The sequence below is a fragment of the Pseudophryne corroboree genome, chromosome 5 (assembly GCF_028390025.1).
Source record: "Pseudophryne corroboree isolate aPseCor3 chromosome 5, aPseCor3.hap2, whole genome shotgun sequence".
In the NCBI taxonomy this organism is placed as follows: Eukaryota; Metazoa; Chordata; class Amphibia; order Anura; family Myobatrachidae; genus Pseudophryne; species Pseudophryne corroboree.
This window is the reverse complement of record NC_086448.1, coordinates 319,668,134-319,684,005: the sequence shown is the minus strand read 5'-3', so window position 1 is coordinate 319,684,005 and position 15,872 is coordinate 319,668,134. Positions and strand designations below refer to the sequence as shown.

The following is a 15,872-nucleotide window of genomic DNA, read 5'->3' as shown; positions in this document are numbered from 1 at the left end:
TTTCCCGATCCTTAAAATGTAGGAAGCGAGCAATAAAAGCCCTGGTCAGGACACCACGAGGAGGAGGTTGGGAAGGTACATGATGATTTAACAGCCGAGTCAGCCTGCCCTCCAGAAATTTCTCAGTAGCAGAGCCTTCGGCCCTCTCCAGGATGTATCCATGGAAATTCAAACAAATCGAAAGCATTGATAAGCAGACTATGTGTTTCTATACAGTGAGTATAGGGGTCATTCATTTACAGTACCACACGGTAAAAATGGATAGACCATAAATGCTATAAATGGATAGACCATTGGGCAAAAAATGCGTTAAATGTCCATTTTTGCCATGCGGTAAATTAGCGCGGGTAATAGGATACCCCCTAGTCTGGTATTATCCCAATCTGCATGGTTTGTACAAATGTTTAATAGTTCAGTGGAATAATCTCTCAAAAGCAGCATTGTCAGTGCCCATCTACCATGAGGTTTTCCATTCAAGTGACCCAGACAAGATAAAGAAGAGAATGCAGTACAGGATTAGTGGTTAGGTGCTTATCAGACCAAGGTAACTTTGTTCTAGTAATTTTCTATCCAAAGCCTAAATTACATGTTCTGCATCTTTACAAACACTTGAGTTCATCTTTGGAAAGTCACGCTTCAAACAAACAAAAAAAGTAAAGTTTTTATAATTTGTTAATCCTTTTAAACAAATGGTCTAAAGAAATAATCGCAATACTGTATCTGCATTAAGCGACAGATCTAAAACTGAATGGGTTATGGATCAATGTGTCGACAATCAAAAGGTTGACACCAAATGGTCAACATAAACAAGGTCGACACTGAGAAGGTCAACACAAGAAAAGGTAGAGTTTTGGGCGATTTTTTTTTAGTGTTAAAATTTCCCTTCTAGCACGTAGACCCCCAATTGATGCACAGCATCTCCTCGCGTCACCTTGCTTCAGGCAAGGTGCCTCGCTCCACTTTGCTCATCACAGGCAACTATTCCCAATCGTAGTCCATGTGGATGGTAAAGTATAAAAGTCTCAAAAATTAAAAATAAATAAATAAATTTGCATCGACCATATGTGTCGAGCTACTGATTGTCGCCCTTTGAACCGTCACCCTACCACCTGAATTACAGCACATATTGGTAAACAAGCAGATGTGAAAAGTAATGCCAACTTTACAAATGCTAAAATTTTCATAAACAAAAAAAATAATTGAGGCAGATGTATTAACCAGTGATAAGTGCAAGGTGATAAACGCACCAGCTAGTCAGCTCATAACTGTCAATTTGCATATTAGAGCTGATTGGCTGGTGAGTTTATCACCTTGCACTTATCACCGGTTTATCACTTCCTTATGCCTTCTCCAGGTTAATACATCTGTCCCATTGTGGGTTATGACGCAAGGTTACTACATCACCAGTAATATCAAAACTGAAGTAATCCAATTGCTGTTTGGAGTACTGAACAATTGGAGCTCATCCGATTAGTTAGCATACATATATAATTTCTTATATTGATTATAAATAAATAAAAATTTAAACAAACACAGGCCTCAAATAAACATAATACTAAATATCAAGTTGAAATTAAACGGAACAGCAATAGCAAATTGCGAAACCCACCATTTCCCTATGTACTGCCCACAAACAGCACATGGTTGTTTTTTGTTTTAGGGTAAATAATCATTAAATTTAGTCTTTATGGACATTTATTTGGGACAATTCCTATATTTCTTACTCATAAGTACTATATGGAATGTTTAAAAAACTACTAACCTCTGTAATATAAAACATGGACCAGGATAGTAAAGTGGATTCAGTATGCTTTGCCAGTGGGCGGGATGCCGGCTGTCCATATTCCGACAGCGGTATCCTGCCCGCCAAAATGCCGGCAGTGTGGCGAGTGCAAAGAGACCCTTGTGGGCTTGCTGCACTCGCCACAGGATCTATTCCTACTCTATAGGTGTCGTGGACACCCACGAGTGGGAATAGTCCTGCTTTGCTGGGATTCCAGCTGGCGGCATTGCTGTCTGTCAGGATTCCGGCATCTGTATCCTGACCACTGGGATCCCGACAGCTGGCAAACTGAACGAATCCGGGTAAATTATATTGTTCAGTTGTCTACTGTAGATCTGCTAATATAGTATAGCCTGCATAGTTTCTCTTGTAGACAGCTGCAATTCTTCCCACAGCTTTAGGACAGTGTCTTGATTGGCATCTGACAGAGGCCAAAAAGTCTAAATGGAGTTGCTATTGTATTATAATCAACATCTCCAAACTGCATCCATAAAAGTAGGCTTGCCATGACATCGCCATTAATTTAGCTAGAGATGCCCACACTCACGACATGCTGCATTACAGTGAAAAAGCATGGAAGGCAGAACCAGCTAGGATTCCCAATGTTTGATGTCAGTTATTCAGCTTGGTAATACACAGCTTTATATGCACAGCTATTCATATTCCAACTCTCCTTAGTCACCCCGGGGAAACAATCCCCTTGCCCTGTCGTCTCATCACTACACCCTGCCACAATCCCTGTCCATGCCTAGACACTCTTACTGGAGAGCTCAGGCTGGGATGGACAGGCAGAGTAGTCAGCGCAGGCCGGGATGGACACTTAGCATATGCACACCTGTGCAACAGTACAGACACGCCCAAGAATCTCCGCTGGGGCTGCTGGAGCTGAAGAGGATCTGTCTCCTTCTTCCCTGCATAGTCTGGTAGCCAGGCAGCAAAATCTAGGGGCCGCGACGACCAGCCCCTTGGGACTTGTTGGGCCCTGATAGATATATATATATATATATATATATATATATATATATATATATATATATATATATATACACACACACATACATACATATACACACGCACATACATACATATACACACACACATACATATACACACACACATACATACATACATACTTACATACATACACATACTCCAGGACCAGTATCAGGTGTTGACCTATACAACCACATTGTAAAAACATGAGGAAGTAAAGAATAAAATAATCAATGCAGCTAATTTTTTGAGCAGCATCTCCACATCAACTATATTTTTATAAAGAGACAACATGAGTTCTGTTTCTCACTCCGTAGAGTCAAATTTGTAATGCAGTTCTCTACTACAGTTTATGAACGGATGTGGGGAAAGGAGGGGGGGTCCACTAGCTGAACCATATGGAACTCTGTTTGCCAACGCCATTTAAATCTAGACTTGTTTTTCTAACACATGGTATGAAGGGGGAAGGGCATCACATACAGACAGTCTTTTGGAAGAGCGCTTTATCTGGGAGGGTGACATACTGTAATACAGCAGCTTCCATTTTGACTCACAAGTCCTTATATTACAGTATAAGCAGAGGAAGGAATGTGAATGGTATAAACATTCTTACATGTATTCAGTAAAAAAACAAAGAGAAAAAGGATTACCCTATATCTATACACACTTGTGTTTTATTAACAGATCATGAAAATTAGGGGGCTATGGGGTGAACTATTCAAATATTGTTTCATTTCAAGGTTTTTCAGTCCTCCAGCAAAAAGCTGTTATTTTTAACCCACCAATTGTACTTCACAGACTTATTAAACATCTCTGTAGCAATCCTCCAAAACACTTGTGCTAGGCTCAATTACTATTACTGAAAATATATTCTAGCTAGAGCTTTCCTGCACCTAGAACACAAACCTGTTACACAACTTGTATTCTTCAATTTTCAAAAAAAAACAAAAAAACAAAACTAACCATCTTTTAGGGTTCAGGGAATACATGCCCTGTGCTTGGTGGAACGAATTTGCTATTGCAGTCTACACAGTACTTCCACGCAGGCTCCAGAAACTGTATTATAACTCTTTACAGTTCCCACTGATAGCATATGCAGCCATTGCGACCACTTTTGTAGGCTAAAAAAGCAAGTTACCTAATTACTTATTCTATTAAAAACATTTTTCCTTCAGAGGGAGAAAATAAAACAATGAACCAATTTATTAACAGAAATCTGGGTCAATTTAAGAACTTAAAAATAAACCAACCTTTGGACTACTTTACTTAAATGGACTCGTATCTCTCAAGACAATGCAAAAGTACCATGGAATAGTGTGAAGAATTCATTGAAGTACTTTTATTTTTTAAAGTCTGCCACATAAATCATTACCTAAGCTAGATGCTAGCTGTTAAATAAGCTCCTGACTCTCTCTAAATCAATAACACACCTGTAATTGGTTTTATGTCAGAGGCTTGGGCACATTTGGAAGTAGAGTAATCTATTTATCTTCCTGTGTACTATATACTAGCACCCTAGTATAGTACAAGTAAGGTATATTTAAGCATAATCTTAATTTTTTACGTAAAAGAAGTCAAACAGAGCTGTATGAAATTCACACAGAATTAAACATAATAATATATATATATATATATATATATATATATATATATAGAAAGCACAATCACTACTATCATGTTTTACTTACATGAAACAAGTATTCTCTAAACACAGGAATATTAACAGTGCAAACTAGAGTTGCCATGTATATTTCCTCTGCCAGTCCACAAATTAAACATGGATGGTCTATAACAACTCTTATTACACAAACTGCATGCAATATTTAGCAAAAATACACCAAATACAATAGATATTGTTACACAATGGTTCAGAAAGCCGTAACGATCCAAGTAAATGTATTGTCTGTATGTGCTAATTGGACAGTTCTTAACGCTTATTAATACAAATATCTGGACTTATTTCTATATACAGGATATTCTAAAGAGGATCACAGAAATTTCTATCACGTTGCTTTAATAGCTACATTGTTCATAATAGAAGATGATCTAATCAGAGGAGCAGAAACTAAAACCAAGTACAGTATTTGTTGGTTACTGGCCAAGTTGAAGAAATGGCGGCACCTCATAAGCGCCATTTATTGTCATCAAACAAGTCCTTAATGTAACACCTAGGATGGGGAATAGTTTAACTCCAAAGTGGAAAGGTGGAAAATACTTCATAACCATGTCCACAGTAGATTTGGCTTCAGGATGCATTGCAGCTTCACACCTATCAAATGAGATATTCGGCAACACCAAAGTTGCAGCAGGTCGGCATGTTAAGCCGGTCTTGTAAAGCAAACAGCAGAAGTGTTATACATATTTCTCATGGCAATTAATTCCTCTAATCAACAAGCAATCCCTGTATAGTCTGGTATTACCCAATGGGATATTACCTAATTACTGTGTGGAGAAAGCAAAGCACACACAATCAGATTTAATGACTGAAGCCTTACCACAAAGATGCCCTGAGTTACTGCAGAATAGACTTAAATTTCTGTCCTGTCTATGTATTTAGAAAGGTGACTGTACTTGTGGGAAGTGCACGTGAAAAGTTATGAAGGTCTATCACAATGCATATGTGTAAACATTTCAGAATGTTCAAGCATAGCACTAGTTATGTGGTGATGGGAGAGAAAACACTACCAGGGGACCTGGGACAGGTTTGCCTTATGGAGAATTATGTACAAACATAAAAACCATCTGTGTTTAATATAAACTTTTATTCTACTATATAGCTTTAAATAGAGCAGTTGACAAAAATTGTTAGGGGTATATACAACTGGTGTCGGATCCATTCCGACATGCATTTGTCAGGAATGGATCCGACAACCCCTATTTCTATCCCATCTCAATTCGACGTTTTCAAGTCGAATTGAGATGAGGAACCCAGAGGAGGAGAGGCTGGGGGGGGGGGAGGCGGAGCCGTGGGGAGACCAGCAGGGGACAGCCGCCGGCAGCCAGAGGAGATCAGCGCTACAGTAGCGCTGCAAAAGGATGTCACACAGCCGCCCGACCTCACGGCAGTGTCCACCCGGCTCCGGCAAGCTTGCTGGAGGCGGGTGGACGCTGCCGTGAGTGACGCGGCTGTGAGACATCCTGTTGCAGCGCTGTGCTGTAGCGCTGATCTCCTCTGGCTGCCGGCGGCAGGCCCCCGTCTCTCTGCGGCTCTCCCCCCTCTCCTCCTCTGGGTCCGCATCTCAGTCCGACATTTTTTGATGTCGGACTGAGATGGTCGAAAAGGGGGCCAAAAGCTGTCGGTTTTGGCCCCGTTTTCTACACAAGCACGTGGATCGGCAGCTATACCGCCAATCCACGTGCTTTTCGACAAGTCGAATTTTTCAACTTGTCAAAAATATTGAATAGGTTGGAACCCGTTCCGACCTAAAAAAAAGGAGAAAACTGCCGTCTTTTCGACAGACGGCAGTTTTCGACTTCAATTGAATATACCCCTTAGAAGGAAACTATCCAGTGGCATTTTCTTTACTGACAGATTTTGCTATAAGACATACTAACCTTTTTTGTGTGATTTTGGGGTAAGTGTAAAAGCTGCTTTCCAGGAAAGCACAGTTACATAGGTAGGCATGAGTGTAATCCTAGTCTGCACGTGTAAAGCAGGAGTAAAAGGAGTAGAACTAACCTACCGAGTTATCATGTCCGCTTTATTAGATCTAAAACAACCACCAGGAACGGCATTCAGAATGTAAAGACTAAGCAAAGCACATCCTATTTGAAACTAACATTACTATAGATACATTTTTATATTAAAGATGTGGTTTCTTACCTACTACCATAAGTGTGAATTCAAAGCCTCTCTTCACAGACTTTCGGTACACTTGATTTGGCAGATTGGCAAATCCCACATATCCTTCGAGGTTCTTCTGTTGCTGCAATCAATAGAGAGATAAACTATTAGCAAAGTGTATTTCAATGAACTTGAAAAAACAATTATTTCAAAGTAAATAAAAAGCACACCTCTGTCCTATGTGACATAAAAATGTCAAGGTCTATGATTTTAGTTTCATCAACTTGGGAGTTACTGTGTGCAGACCAGTGTTCCTACACCATACTCCTACAGCAAACTAGAGCTACCCATAAACAGTAACACCGCTATTCTGGTCACTAAAGACCAGTGTGTCTTTATATGGGATGCGTTCAGCATCATGGCGTTCAGGATGCGGGTGGTCATGTGACCAACGCCAGAATCCCAACAACACTCAGGAGACCAGCTCTGGAACACAGACACCCGACATCCCAAAGCGGAGTATCGGGGGTTCAGTGTTAAGGTCAAGGCCCGTGGGGGAGAAGAGGGTTAATGTTAGGCACTAAGGGTGGGGGCAGAAGGTTAGCCTTAGACACCCGCCCCCCTCCCCGAGTGTTAGGTTTAGTGTGGGGGACTGTAAAAATATTTACCCTGTCTGCTGTCGGGAAGGCTCTGTCAATCATGTGGCCACCGGAATGCAGACACCTTTATACTGCGGTGTATGTGAGCCCAAAATGTCAAGTACATGGGTCACAGGGCAGGGGAAAAAAAAATGAAGTAATGGTGTGAAAGTTAAGCACAACCCTTTGTGACCTCTTATTTGGGATAAACTTATCTTTTAAAATAACACAAAAAAAATGGGCTCCTACACAAGATAATACAGTTTTCAAATAGATGGCTTCTGATCACCCTCGTGGATCTACAGATTCAACTTTCACATATATCAAGGGTATTAAGATACAGGAGGGAAACATCTGTCACAGGAAGAAAAGTATTGGAACATGATGACATGCACTGAAACTGGAGGGATGTAGGTTCAAAGGTAAACTTTAGGAAAAATTACTTCACAGAAAAGGAGGGGAAGGGATGAGTGGAATAGCCTCCAATCAGAGGTGGTAGAGACTAATACATTAGAACAACTTAAACTTGCTTAGGCTAGACATAATCCATTGGTTAAAGCAGTCATTGAGTGACGGCTTTGACAACCTGCTCTTAAGGCATGTCAAACTCAAAATCCCAACTGGGACACAAATAAAAGGTCTAAGTCTTGTGTGGGCAGCAAGAAAAAGTCTTATATGCAATTCTGAAAGGGTTATTTGAAAAACCAACAATAAAGCATAATCAAAGAGATGTCAAGTATCGGGGAAAAAACAACTTTAATTTTCCCCTCTCCTCTATATATTAATAATACTACATATCAGTGTGAGCTGGAAGCAGTGTTTTTCCCCCTCATATCACTGTGCGGTCCCTTCTCCTCTACTACGCACCCCTCTTCATGCCAATCTGGCTTCCCCCTCCCTCATGGGGCAGCCAGAATATCGGAAAGTATGATATGCAGAACAATGAATGCTGCCTGATCGTAGTATAAATTGTGGGCAGCATATGACCCATGGGCCGTGAGTTTGACGCGTCTGCACTAGACTATATTGTTGACAATGTGCCCAATTCGGACACATCGTTCACGATCTCATCCAGTGTGTATGCACTATATCGCTGATTATGCGCACTCCCGTGCATCATCCATGACATCCTTCGTCAGACCTGCATGCTGGTCCGATCGGTAACATCGCAAGAGACGGCCATGCTGCTGATAAAACATTTCCATAAAGGGACAATAAACTCTATATACTTTATTTCTCTATAAAAAGGGCACAAACCAAAATTACAACTTGATTCAATATGAGAAAGGCATCTAGCGACAATAACAAAATCCTCAATTAGATAAGATACTTATCATACTATATAATGCTGCACCTCAATCAATTCTTGTCCTCTCTAGAATTAGTCATTAAGTATGGGACCCATTCTAAGGATTTTTTTAGAATTTTAGGATTCAGGGATGGCTGGTTCAAAGTAAAAAAAAATTTTTTAATTTTTTTTAATTATGCTGTGACTGAGGCTGATCGGGGCCAGAACTAACGTCAGACACCCTTCCCTAAAAATGCTTGGGAACGCTTGGATTTCTCCGGACACTCCCAATAAATGCTCAGTTACCACCCACAAACTGCCTCATACTGTCAATCACCTTGCAAACAGCCATGCGATCGGATTTTTCGCACCATCCTGTCGCTGACCGGCAATGCACTTTGTTGTTGTCCGACGCGCGTGAGGATTGCGGTACACAGGCATGCGCAGTTAGTGCCTGATCACCCGCTGTGCGTAAAACGCACAGCAGCAATCAGGTATGAATCAGGCCCCTTGTTGCTTGTGGTCTTCATTTGAGTGAGCTGAACCAATGCAGTAAATACTGTAGAAGTCGAAAATATTATAGCCACACGCATCACGTACAAACACCACACAGATGGCCTCCGTGCGGGTGCTTGTTCTGCCATGCGTGCGCATACTCGCAAGCTACGTATAATCGTTAGCGCGTGGTATGAGTAATTACGGTAGCATATGCATTCGCACGGAAAAGCCACAAAGACATCTCATATTAAATTCACATAGCACATAATTTACACATAGTCTACACGCACCACACCAGCGAGTTTCATTTGTTTAAAAAGGTACAACAGAGGGATACGACTTTACAGGATATGAGGGGACAGAATTAGGTTAGGAGGTGATGTTTGGTATCCAGCTGTACAGTATTTTAAGAGCAATATTCCGGTAGCAGTTTGCAGAAGATAGCACGCTCCTGCGCATATCTATGCGCAGGAACAGAATATTATTACACTGTATTTACTGTACTGTTGATATTCGGCGGGAACCCAGTGGATAACATCTGCAAGTGCATCTGGACCAGGCATCAGGACGCCCACCTATTCAAACCAACCAATGACCCCTCCTGTACTGTAAATGACCAGCCCTTTGACCTATGGGTGAAGAGATTACAGTTCCCATTGTTTCATTATTTGGGCAAATGTATAAAAGCCATGCCTCCTGGCCGGTCAGACACATTCTCTGAAGGTCATCTACCCAGATTGACTGAGGACCGGAACCGGGTGGCACTGGCGAACAAACGTATGTATCCATTGATAGTAGCCTCTTCTCTTATGTGATTGTATTATTGTTGTAACCCCCTTTTGAGTAAATAACTGTTGGTGGGTTGGATCCCAACATTTTAAATACAATTGGTGTTGTATTCCTTTCCTGCTAGGGGTCACAAAGTGTATTCAGCCTCACGTGTAGCTACTCTGTGCTTACAGCGTGACGGCTTGCTTACGCAATGTGTACGTATCGGTTAGTGGTTTCACACACACACGCTCAGCGATCACAGCGGCCTGAACAGATATACATTTAAGGTATTGCTTTTTCTTCCTGAAAGTTAATCAAACTTAACAATAAATACATACATATACACACACACACACAAACGATATAGGGAGGGTGGGAGGCTGAACCAGATCAGATATGTAATAAATCTGCCCAGCATAAGCTAAGACTCAACAAACTCCTCCCCTAACAATCATACAAGACAGGAGAAAACCAAAACTAACATTCTTATTTGACACAGTAAATGACAGTGACTAATTGATACCCCGGAGTTAACATTTTCACGCAAAAAAGCCTGTGGAAAAAAAAGGGGTAATTGAATTACCCAGGGAAAAAAAAACATTGCGGTAGAACAGGAATTTACCATGACAATATCACAAGTAACTGTAACCCTCTCCACATTAAAGAGGCAATACACAGAGAAACACCTCTTGGTTTAATCTCCTTCATGTTTATTTCAAACCTTCAGTCCTTTTGAGATGTACTTTGAGCATTATCGAATTGCCGGCGCTAATTTACCGCACAAAATTAGCTTTTTTGTCAACTACAGGCCATACTGAGGTACCATTAATAAAGTGCACAAACTACATAATAATGGTACTACATATGCAAACACTCAACCATAACATAACATGCAGCCATAGATCCTACACAGGCTGGACACTACAGTTTGCAGGATATATTTATTTAAACCAAAGAAAATGTATTTTATTAGTTTACGTGTATACAGTATTTCCATACATACATATTACATGCTTTTCCATACTTTGGACAGCACAAGTAATTTTTTTTTCTTCTTCCTATATTATACAATCAAAGGCGTGAACTATACTATGGGGTATATTCAATTAGTGGCAAGTTTTCAGACAGGTCGGAAAGTCGGCACTAATTCGACGTGGGTGTATTCAATAGCGGACATTTTCGACCTTTTTTTAATCCGTTTTCGCCCATGCCTTTTCATTTGTTTTTATTTTGTCGAATCAGCATGGGCAAAAACGAACCCAAAAATTGGCAAAAATGTCAGCAAATTCGACAAAATACGTGGATCTACAGCAAATTCACCGATCCACACGGTTTTCACCTGTGCAGATTTTTCGGACAGTTTAAAAAAACCGCACAGGCATTGAATAGGTCGATTGTCAATTCAACCTAAAAACGGGCGAAAAGTGCAGTTTTTTTGACTGGTCGAAAACACTGCACTAATTGAATACCCTACTAAATGTAATTTGTTGAAAACTCACGCAGAATATACTACACCTGGTGTGCAGCACAGACGGTGTAATGGTTAGCATTACTGCCTCATTGGACTGAGGTCATGGGTTTGATTACCACCATGACCTTAACAGTGTTGAGTTTGTATATTCTCACTGTGATTTCGTGGGTTACCTCCGGGTGCTCCAGTTTCTCCCACAATTCAAAAATATACTGGTAGGTTAACTGGCTCCCAACAAAATTAACGTGTGTGTGTGTGTGTGTGTGTGTGTGTGTGTGTGTGTGTGTGTGTGTGTGTCAGGGACTGATGTGAATGGCGAAATATTCTCTGTAAAGCGATGTGGAATACATGGGCGCAATAATAAATAAGATCTCATTCTTCATCTGTTACTTGATCAATATCTTCTTCCCATTTGCGCCTCAGATCTAGGAGATATTCCTGCAAAACGTGTAGCTAGAGATATGTATATACTGTAGCGTTAAAATCATTTTACTGAAAAAAATACGGAGAAAAGTAGGATTTTAATTACCTACCGGTAAATCCTTTTCTCGTAGTCTGTAGAGGATACTGGGGATCCATTTAGTACCATGGGGTATAGACGGGTCCACTAGGAGCCATGGGCACTTTAATAATTTGATAGTGTGGGCTGGCTCCTCCCTCTATGCCCCTCCTACCAGACAGTCTAGGAAACTGTGCCAGAGGAGACAGACATACTTTGAAAGAAGGCTATAAAAGGATAGTGGTGAGATTCAGAACCAGCACACACAAAGAAGAGGAAAGCCATGCTAACCAAACTTTGAACAGGAACAGCAACGGCTGAACCAAACAACAATACTTAACCAAGTAACAGTGCAGGACGAACGAAGCACTCTACGGACTACGAGAAAAGGATTTACCAGTAGGTAATTAAAATCCTATTTTATCTTACGTCCTAGAGGATACTGGGGATCCATTTAGTACCATGGTGAAGTACCAAAGCTCCCAAACCGGGTGGGAGAGTGCCGAGAGTCCTGCAGAACTGAATGACCAAACTGAAGGTCCACAGAGGCCAAGGTATCGAACTTGCAAAACTTTGCAAACGTGTTCGAACCTGACAAAGTAGCTGCTCAGCAGAGCTGTAAAGCCAAGACACCCCGGGCAGCCGTCCAAGAAGAACCCACCGACCTAGTAGAGTGGGCCTGTACAGATTTTGGAACCGGCAAGCATGCCGTGGAATAAGCATACTGGATAGTGAACCTGATCCAGCGTGCAATAGACTGCTTTGAAACAGGACACCCAATCTTATTGGGATCGTAAAGAACAAACAGCGAGTAAGATTTCCTGTGACAAGACGTTCTCTTCAAATACACCTTCAAAGCCCTCACAACATCCAAAAACTTTGAAGTAACAGAGGCGTCGGTCACAACCAGAGCCACAATTGGTTGGTTTATGTGAAACACAGACACCACCTTAGGAAGAAATTGCTGAAAAGTCCCGAGTTAAGCTCTGTCTTCATGTCTTCTTGTGAGACAACATCCCCAGTTCCAACACACGTCTTGCAGAAGCCAAGGCCAACAGTGTGACTGTTTTCAACTAAGATATTTTACGTCGACCTCCTGTAAAGGTTCAAACAAGTCTGACTGGAGGAACTGCAGCACCAAATTGAGATCCCAAGGTGCCGTGGGAGGCACAAAGGGAGGCTGGATGTGCAGAACCCCTTTCAAGAACGTCTGGACCTCAGGAAGAGACGCCAATTGTTTCTGGGGGGAAAAAATGGACAAGGCCGAAATCTGGACTTTTAAAGGAGCCATGACGTAGGCCCACATCCACACCAGACTGTAGAAAAAGCAGGAAACGTCCCAGATGAAATGCCACAGCAGAATATTTTCTGCTCTAACACCAAGAGACACATTTCTTCCAAATACGGTGGTAATGTTTAGACATTACCCCTTTCTGGCTTGGATCATAGTCGGGATGACCTTGTCAGGAATCCCTCTCCTGGCTAGAATCAGCCGTTCAACCTCCATGCGTCAAACGAAGCCGTGTCAAGTCTTGATAGATGAACGGCCCCTGTTGCAGGAGATCCTCGCAAAGAGGTAAAATCCACGGATCTTCCTGGAGCATCTCCAGAAGGTTCGCGTACCAGGCCCTTCTTGGCCAATCCGGAGCAATGAGGATTGCTTGAACTTTTTCCCTTTTTATTCTTTTCAAAATACTTGGCATCAGCGGAAGTGGAGAGAACACGTACACCATCTGATAAACCCATGGAGTTGTCAGAGCGTCCACCGCCACTGCCTGTGGGTCTCTCGACCTGGAACGATACCGCTTGAGCTTCTTGTTGAGACGAGAGGCCATCATGTCGATTTGTGGACATCCCCATCGACGTGTCAAGCACCTGAACACCTCCTGGTGAAGGCCCCACTCCCCTGGGTGCAGGTCGTGTCTGCTGAGGAAGTCTGCTTCCCAGTTGTCTACTCCCGGAATGAAGACCACCGACAACCACAGTGTGTTTTTCTGTCCAGAGGAGAATTCTTGATACCTCTGACATTGCTGCTCTGCTCTTCGTTCCTCCCTGCCGGTTTATGTACGTTAATGCTGTCACATTGTCTGACTGAACCTGAATGGCCCGATCTTGAAGAAGATATGAAGCCTGCAGAAGGGCATTGTATACAGCCCTGAGTTCCAGAATGTTGATTGGAAGGACGACATCCTGACCTTCTTCCTTGAAACTGCACCCCCTGGGTGACTGCTCCCCAACCTCAACCTCTGAGGCTTGCGTCTGTGCTTAGCAGTATCCAATTTTGAATCCCGAACCTTCGGACCTCGATTAGGTGAGTAGTCTGTAGCCACAACAGAAGGGAGTTCCTAGCCTTTGGCGACAGACGGATCCTCTGGTGCATGTGAAGATGTGATCCGGGCCATTTGTCCAACAGATCCAACTTGAAGGGCCTCACATGAGACCTTCCATACTGAAGCGCCTCGTAAGAGGCCACCATTTTCCCCAGAAGGCGAATGCATAGATGCACAGATATCCGGGTTGGCTTCAGGACATCCCGAACCATCGACTGGATTACCAATGCCTTTTCCAACGGAAGAAAAACTTTCTGCGACTGTGTGTCCAGTATCATTCCCAGAAATGGGAGCATCTGGAGTTGGTTCTAAATGAGATTTTGGAACATATAGAATCCACCCGTGATCCAGGAGTAGTCTGGTTGTGAGACCAATGCTGTCCAACAACCTTTCCCTGGACGGTGCCTATATCAGAAGATCGTCCAGGTACGGAATAATGTTCACTTTCTGCTTGTGAAGGAGAATTATCATCTCTGCCATCACCTTGGTGAACACCCTCGGTGCTGTGGAGAGACCAAAATGGCAGGGCCTGGAACTGGTAGTGACAGTCCCGTAGTGCAAACCGTAGATAAGCTTGGTGAGGCGGCCAGATCGGAATGTGAAGGTACGCATCCTTGATATCAAGACACACTAGGAATTCCCCCTCCTCTAAACCGGAGATCAGCGCTCTCAGAGACTCCATCTTGAATTTGAACACCCATAAGTACAGGTTCAACGATTTTAGATTCAAAAATCGGTCTTACCGAATCGTCCGGTTTCGGTACCACAAACAAGTTGGAATAATACCCCTTGTTGCGTAGATGAGGTGGAACTGGAACAGTGACCTGAGTCTGTACCAGTTTTTGAATGGCATCCTGTAAGGTGATACTTGCCTCTTGTGTAGCTGGTAAGCCTGATTTGAAAAAATTGTGAGGTGGGAGCTCCTGAAACTCCAGTCTGTATCCCTGGGCAATAAGATCCATGACCCAGGGATCCTGGCAAGATCTTGTCCAGATGTGACTGAAATTCTTTAGTCGGGCTCCCATCTGCCAGTCTTCCAGGCCACATGGTCCATCATCATGCAGAAGGCTTTGGAGGAAGCAGAACTGGAGCTCTGTTCCCGAGAACCGGCAGCTGCTGGTTTGCGTGGTTTACCTCTAGCACCTATGGTGGCAGTAGAAGATCCTCTGACTTGGCAGTCCGAAAGGACTGTAGGGTAGGTCCTGAGTAGGTCTTCCTGGTTGGGGGGGGCTGCAGAAGGAAGATATGTAGACTTACCCGCAGTAGCTTTGGAGATCCATTTGTCCAGTTCATCTCCAAATAAGGCTTCTCCTGTGCAGTGTAGGCCTTCCACTCCTTTCCTGCAGTCCTCGTCCGCAGTCCACGGGCGTAACCACAAGCCCCTGCGTGCCGACACTGCCATAGCAGTGGTGCGTGCATTAAGCAAACCTACTTCTTTTATGGCTCCCACCATAAAGTCCTGTATATGTTGCAGGAGTAACACAATCTCCCCCCTAGGTAAGGAATCCAACCCTTCAATAAGATTACCCGACCATTTAGTAATGGCTTTAGTTATCCAGGCACATGCTATAGTGGATCTCTGAGCCACCTCAGCCGCTGTGTACAAGGATTTGAGTGTAGTCTCAATCTTACGATCAGCAGCGTCCTTCAGGGAGGCTGCACCAGGGATGGGTAACACAATCTTCTGTGACAACCTGGACACAGATGCATCCACTATCGGTGGACTTTGCCATTTTTTCCTATCCTCAGGAGGAAAAGGAAAAGAAAAAAAAAGATAAGAGTAACCTTTTAGGGATTTGAAATTTCTTATCAGGATT

The 15,872-nt window shown here is 42.7% G+C and overlaps 1 protein-coding gene across 3 annotated transcripts in view; it reads right to left on the bottom strand.

The window, feature by feature from the left end:
• Nucleotides 1–15,872, bottom strand: part of SEPTIN7 (septin 7) — a 265,639-nt gene that overhangs the window by 207,161 nt on the left and 42,606 nt on the right. For all 3 annotated transcript variants that reach the window (XM_063922502.1, XM_063922500.1, XM_063922501.1), the window contains exon 2: nt 6,600–6,702. In XM_063922502.1, the coding sequence (XP_063778572.1) occupies nt 6,600–6,609 (10 nt within the window). In that variant the 5' untranslated portion in view covers nt 6,610–6,702. The remainder of the gene's footprint in view (nt 1–6,599; nt 6,703–15,872) is intronic.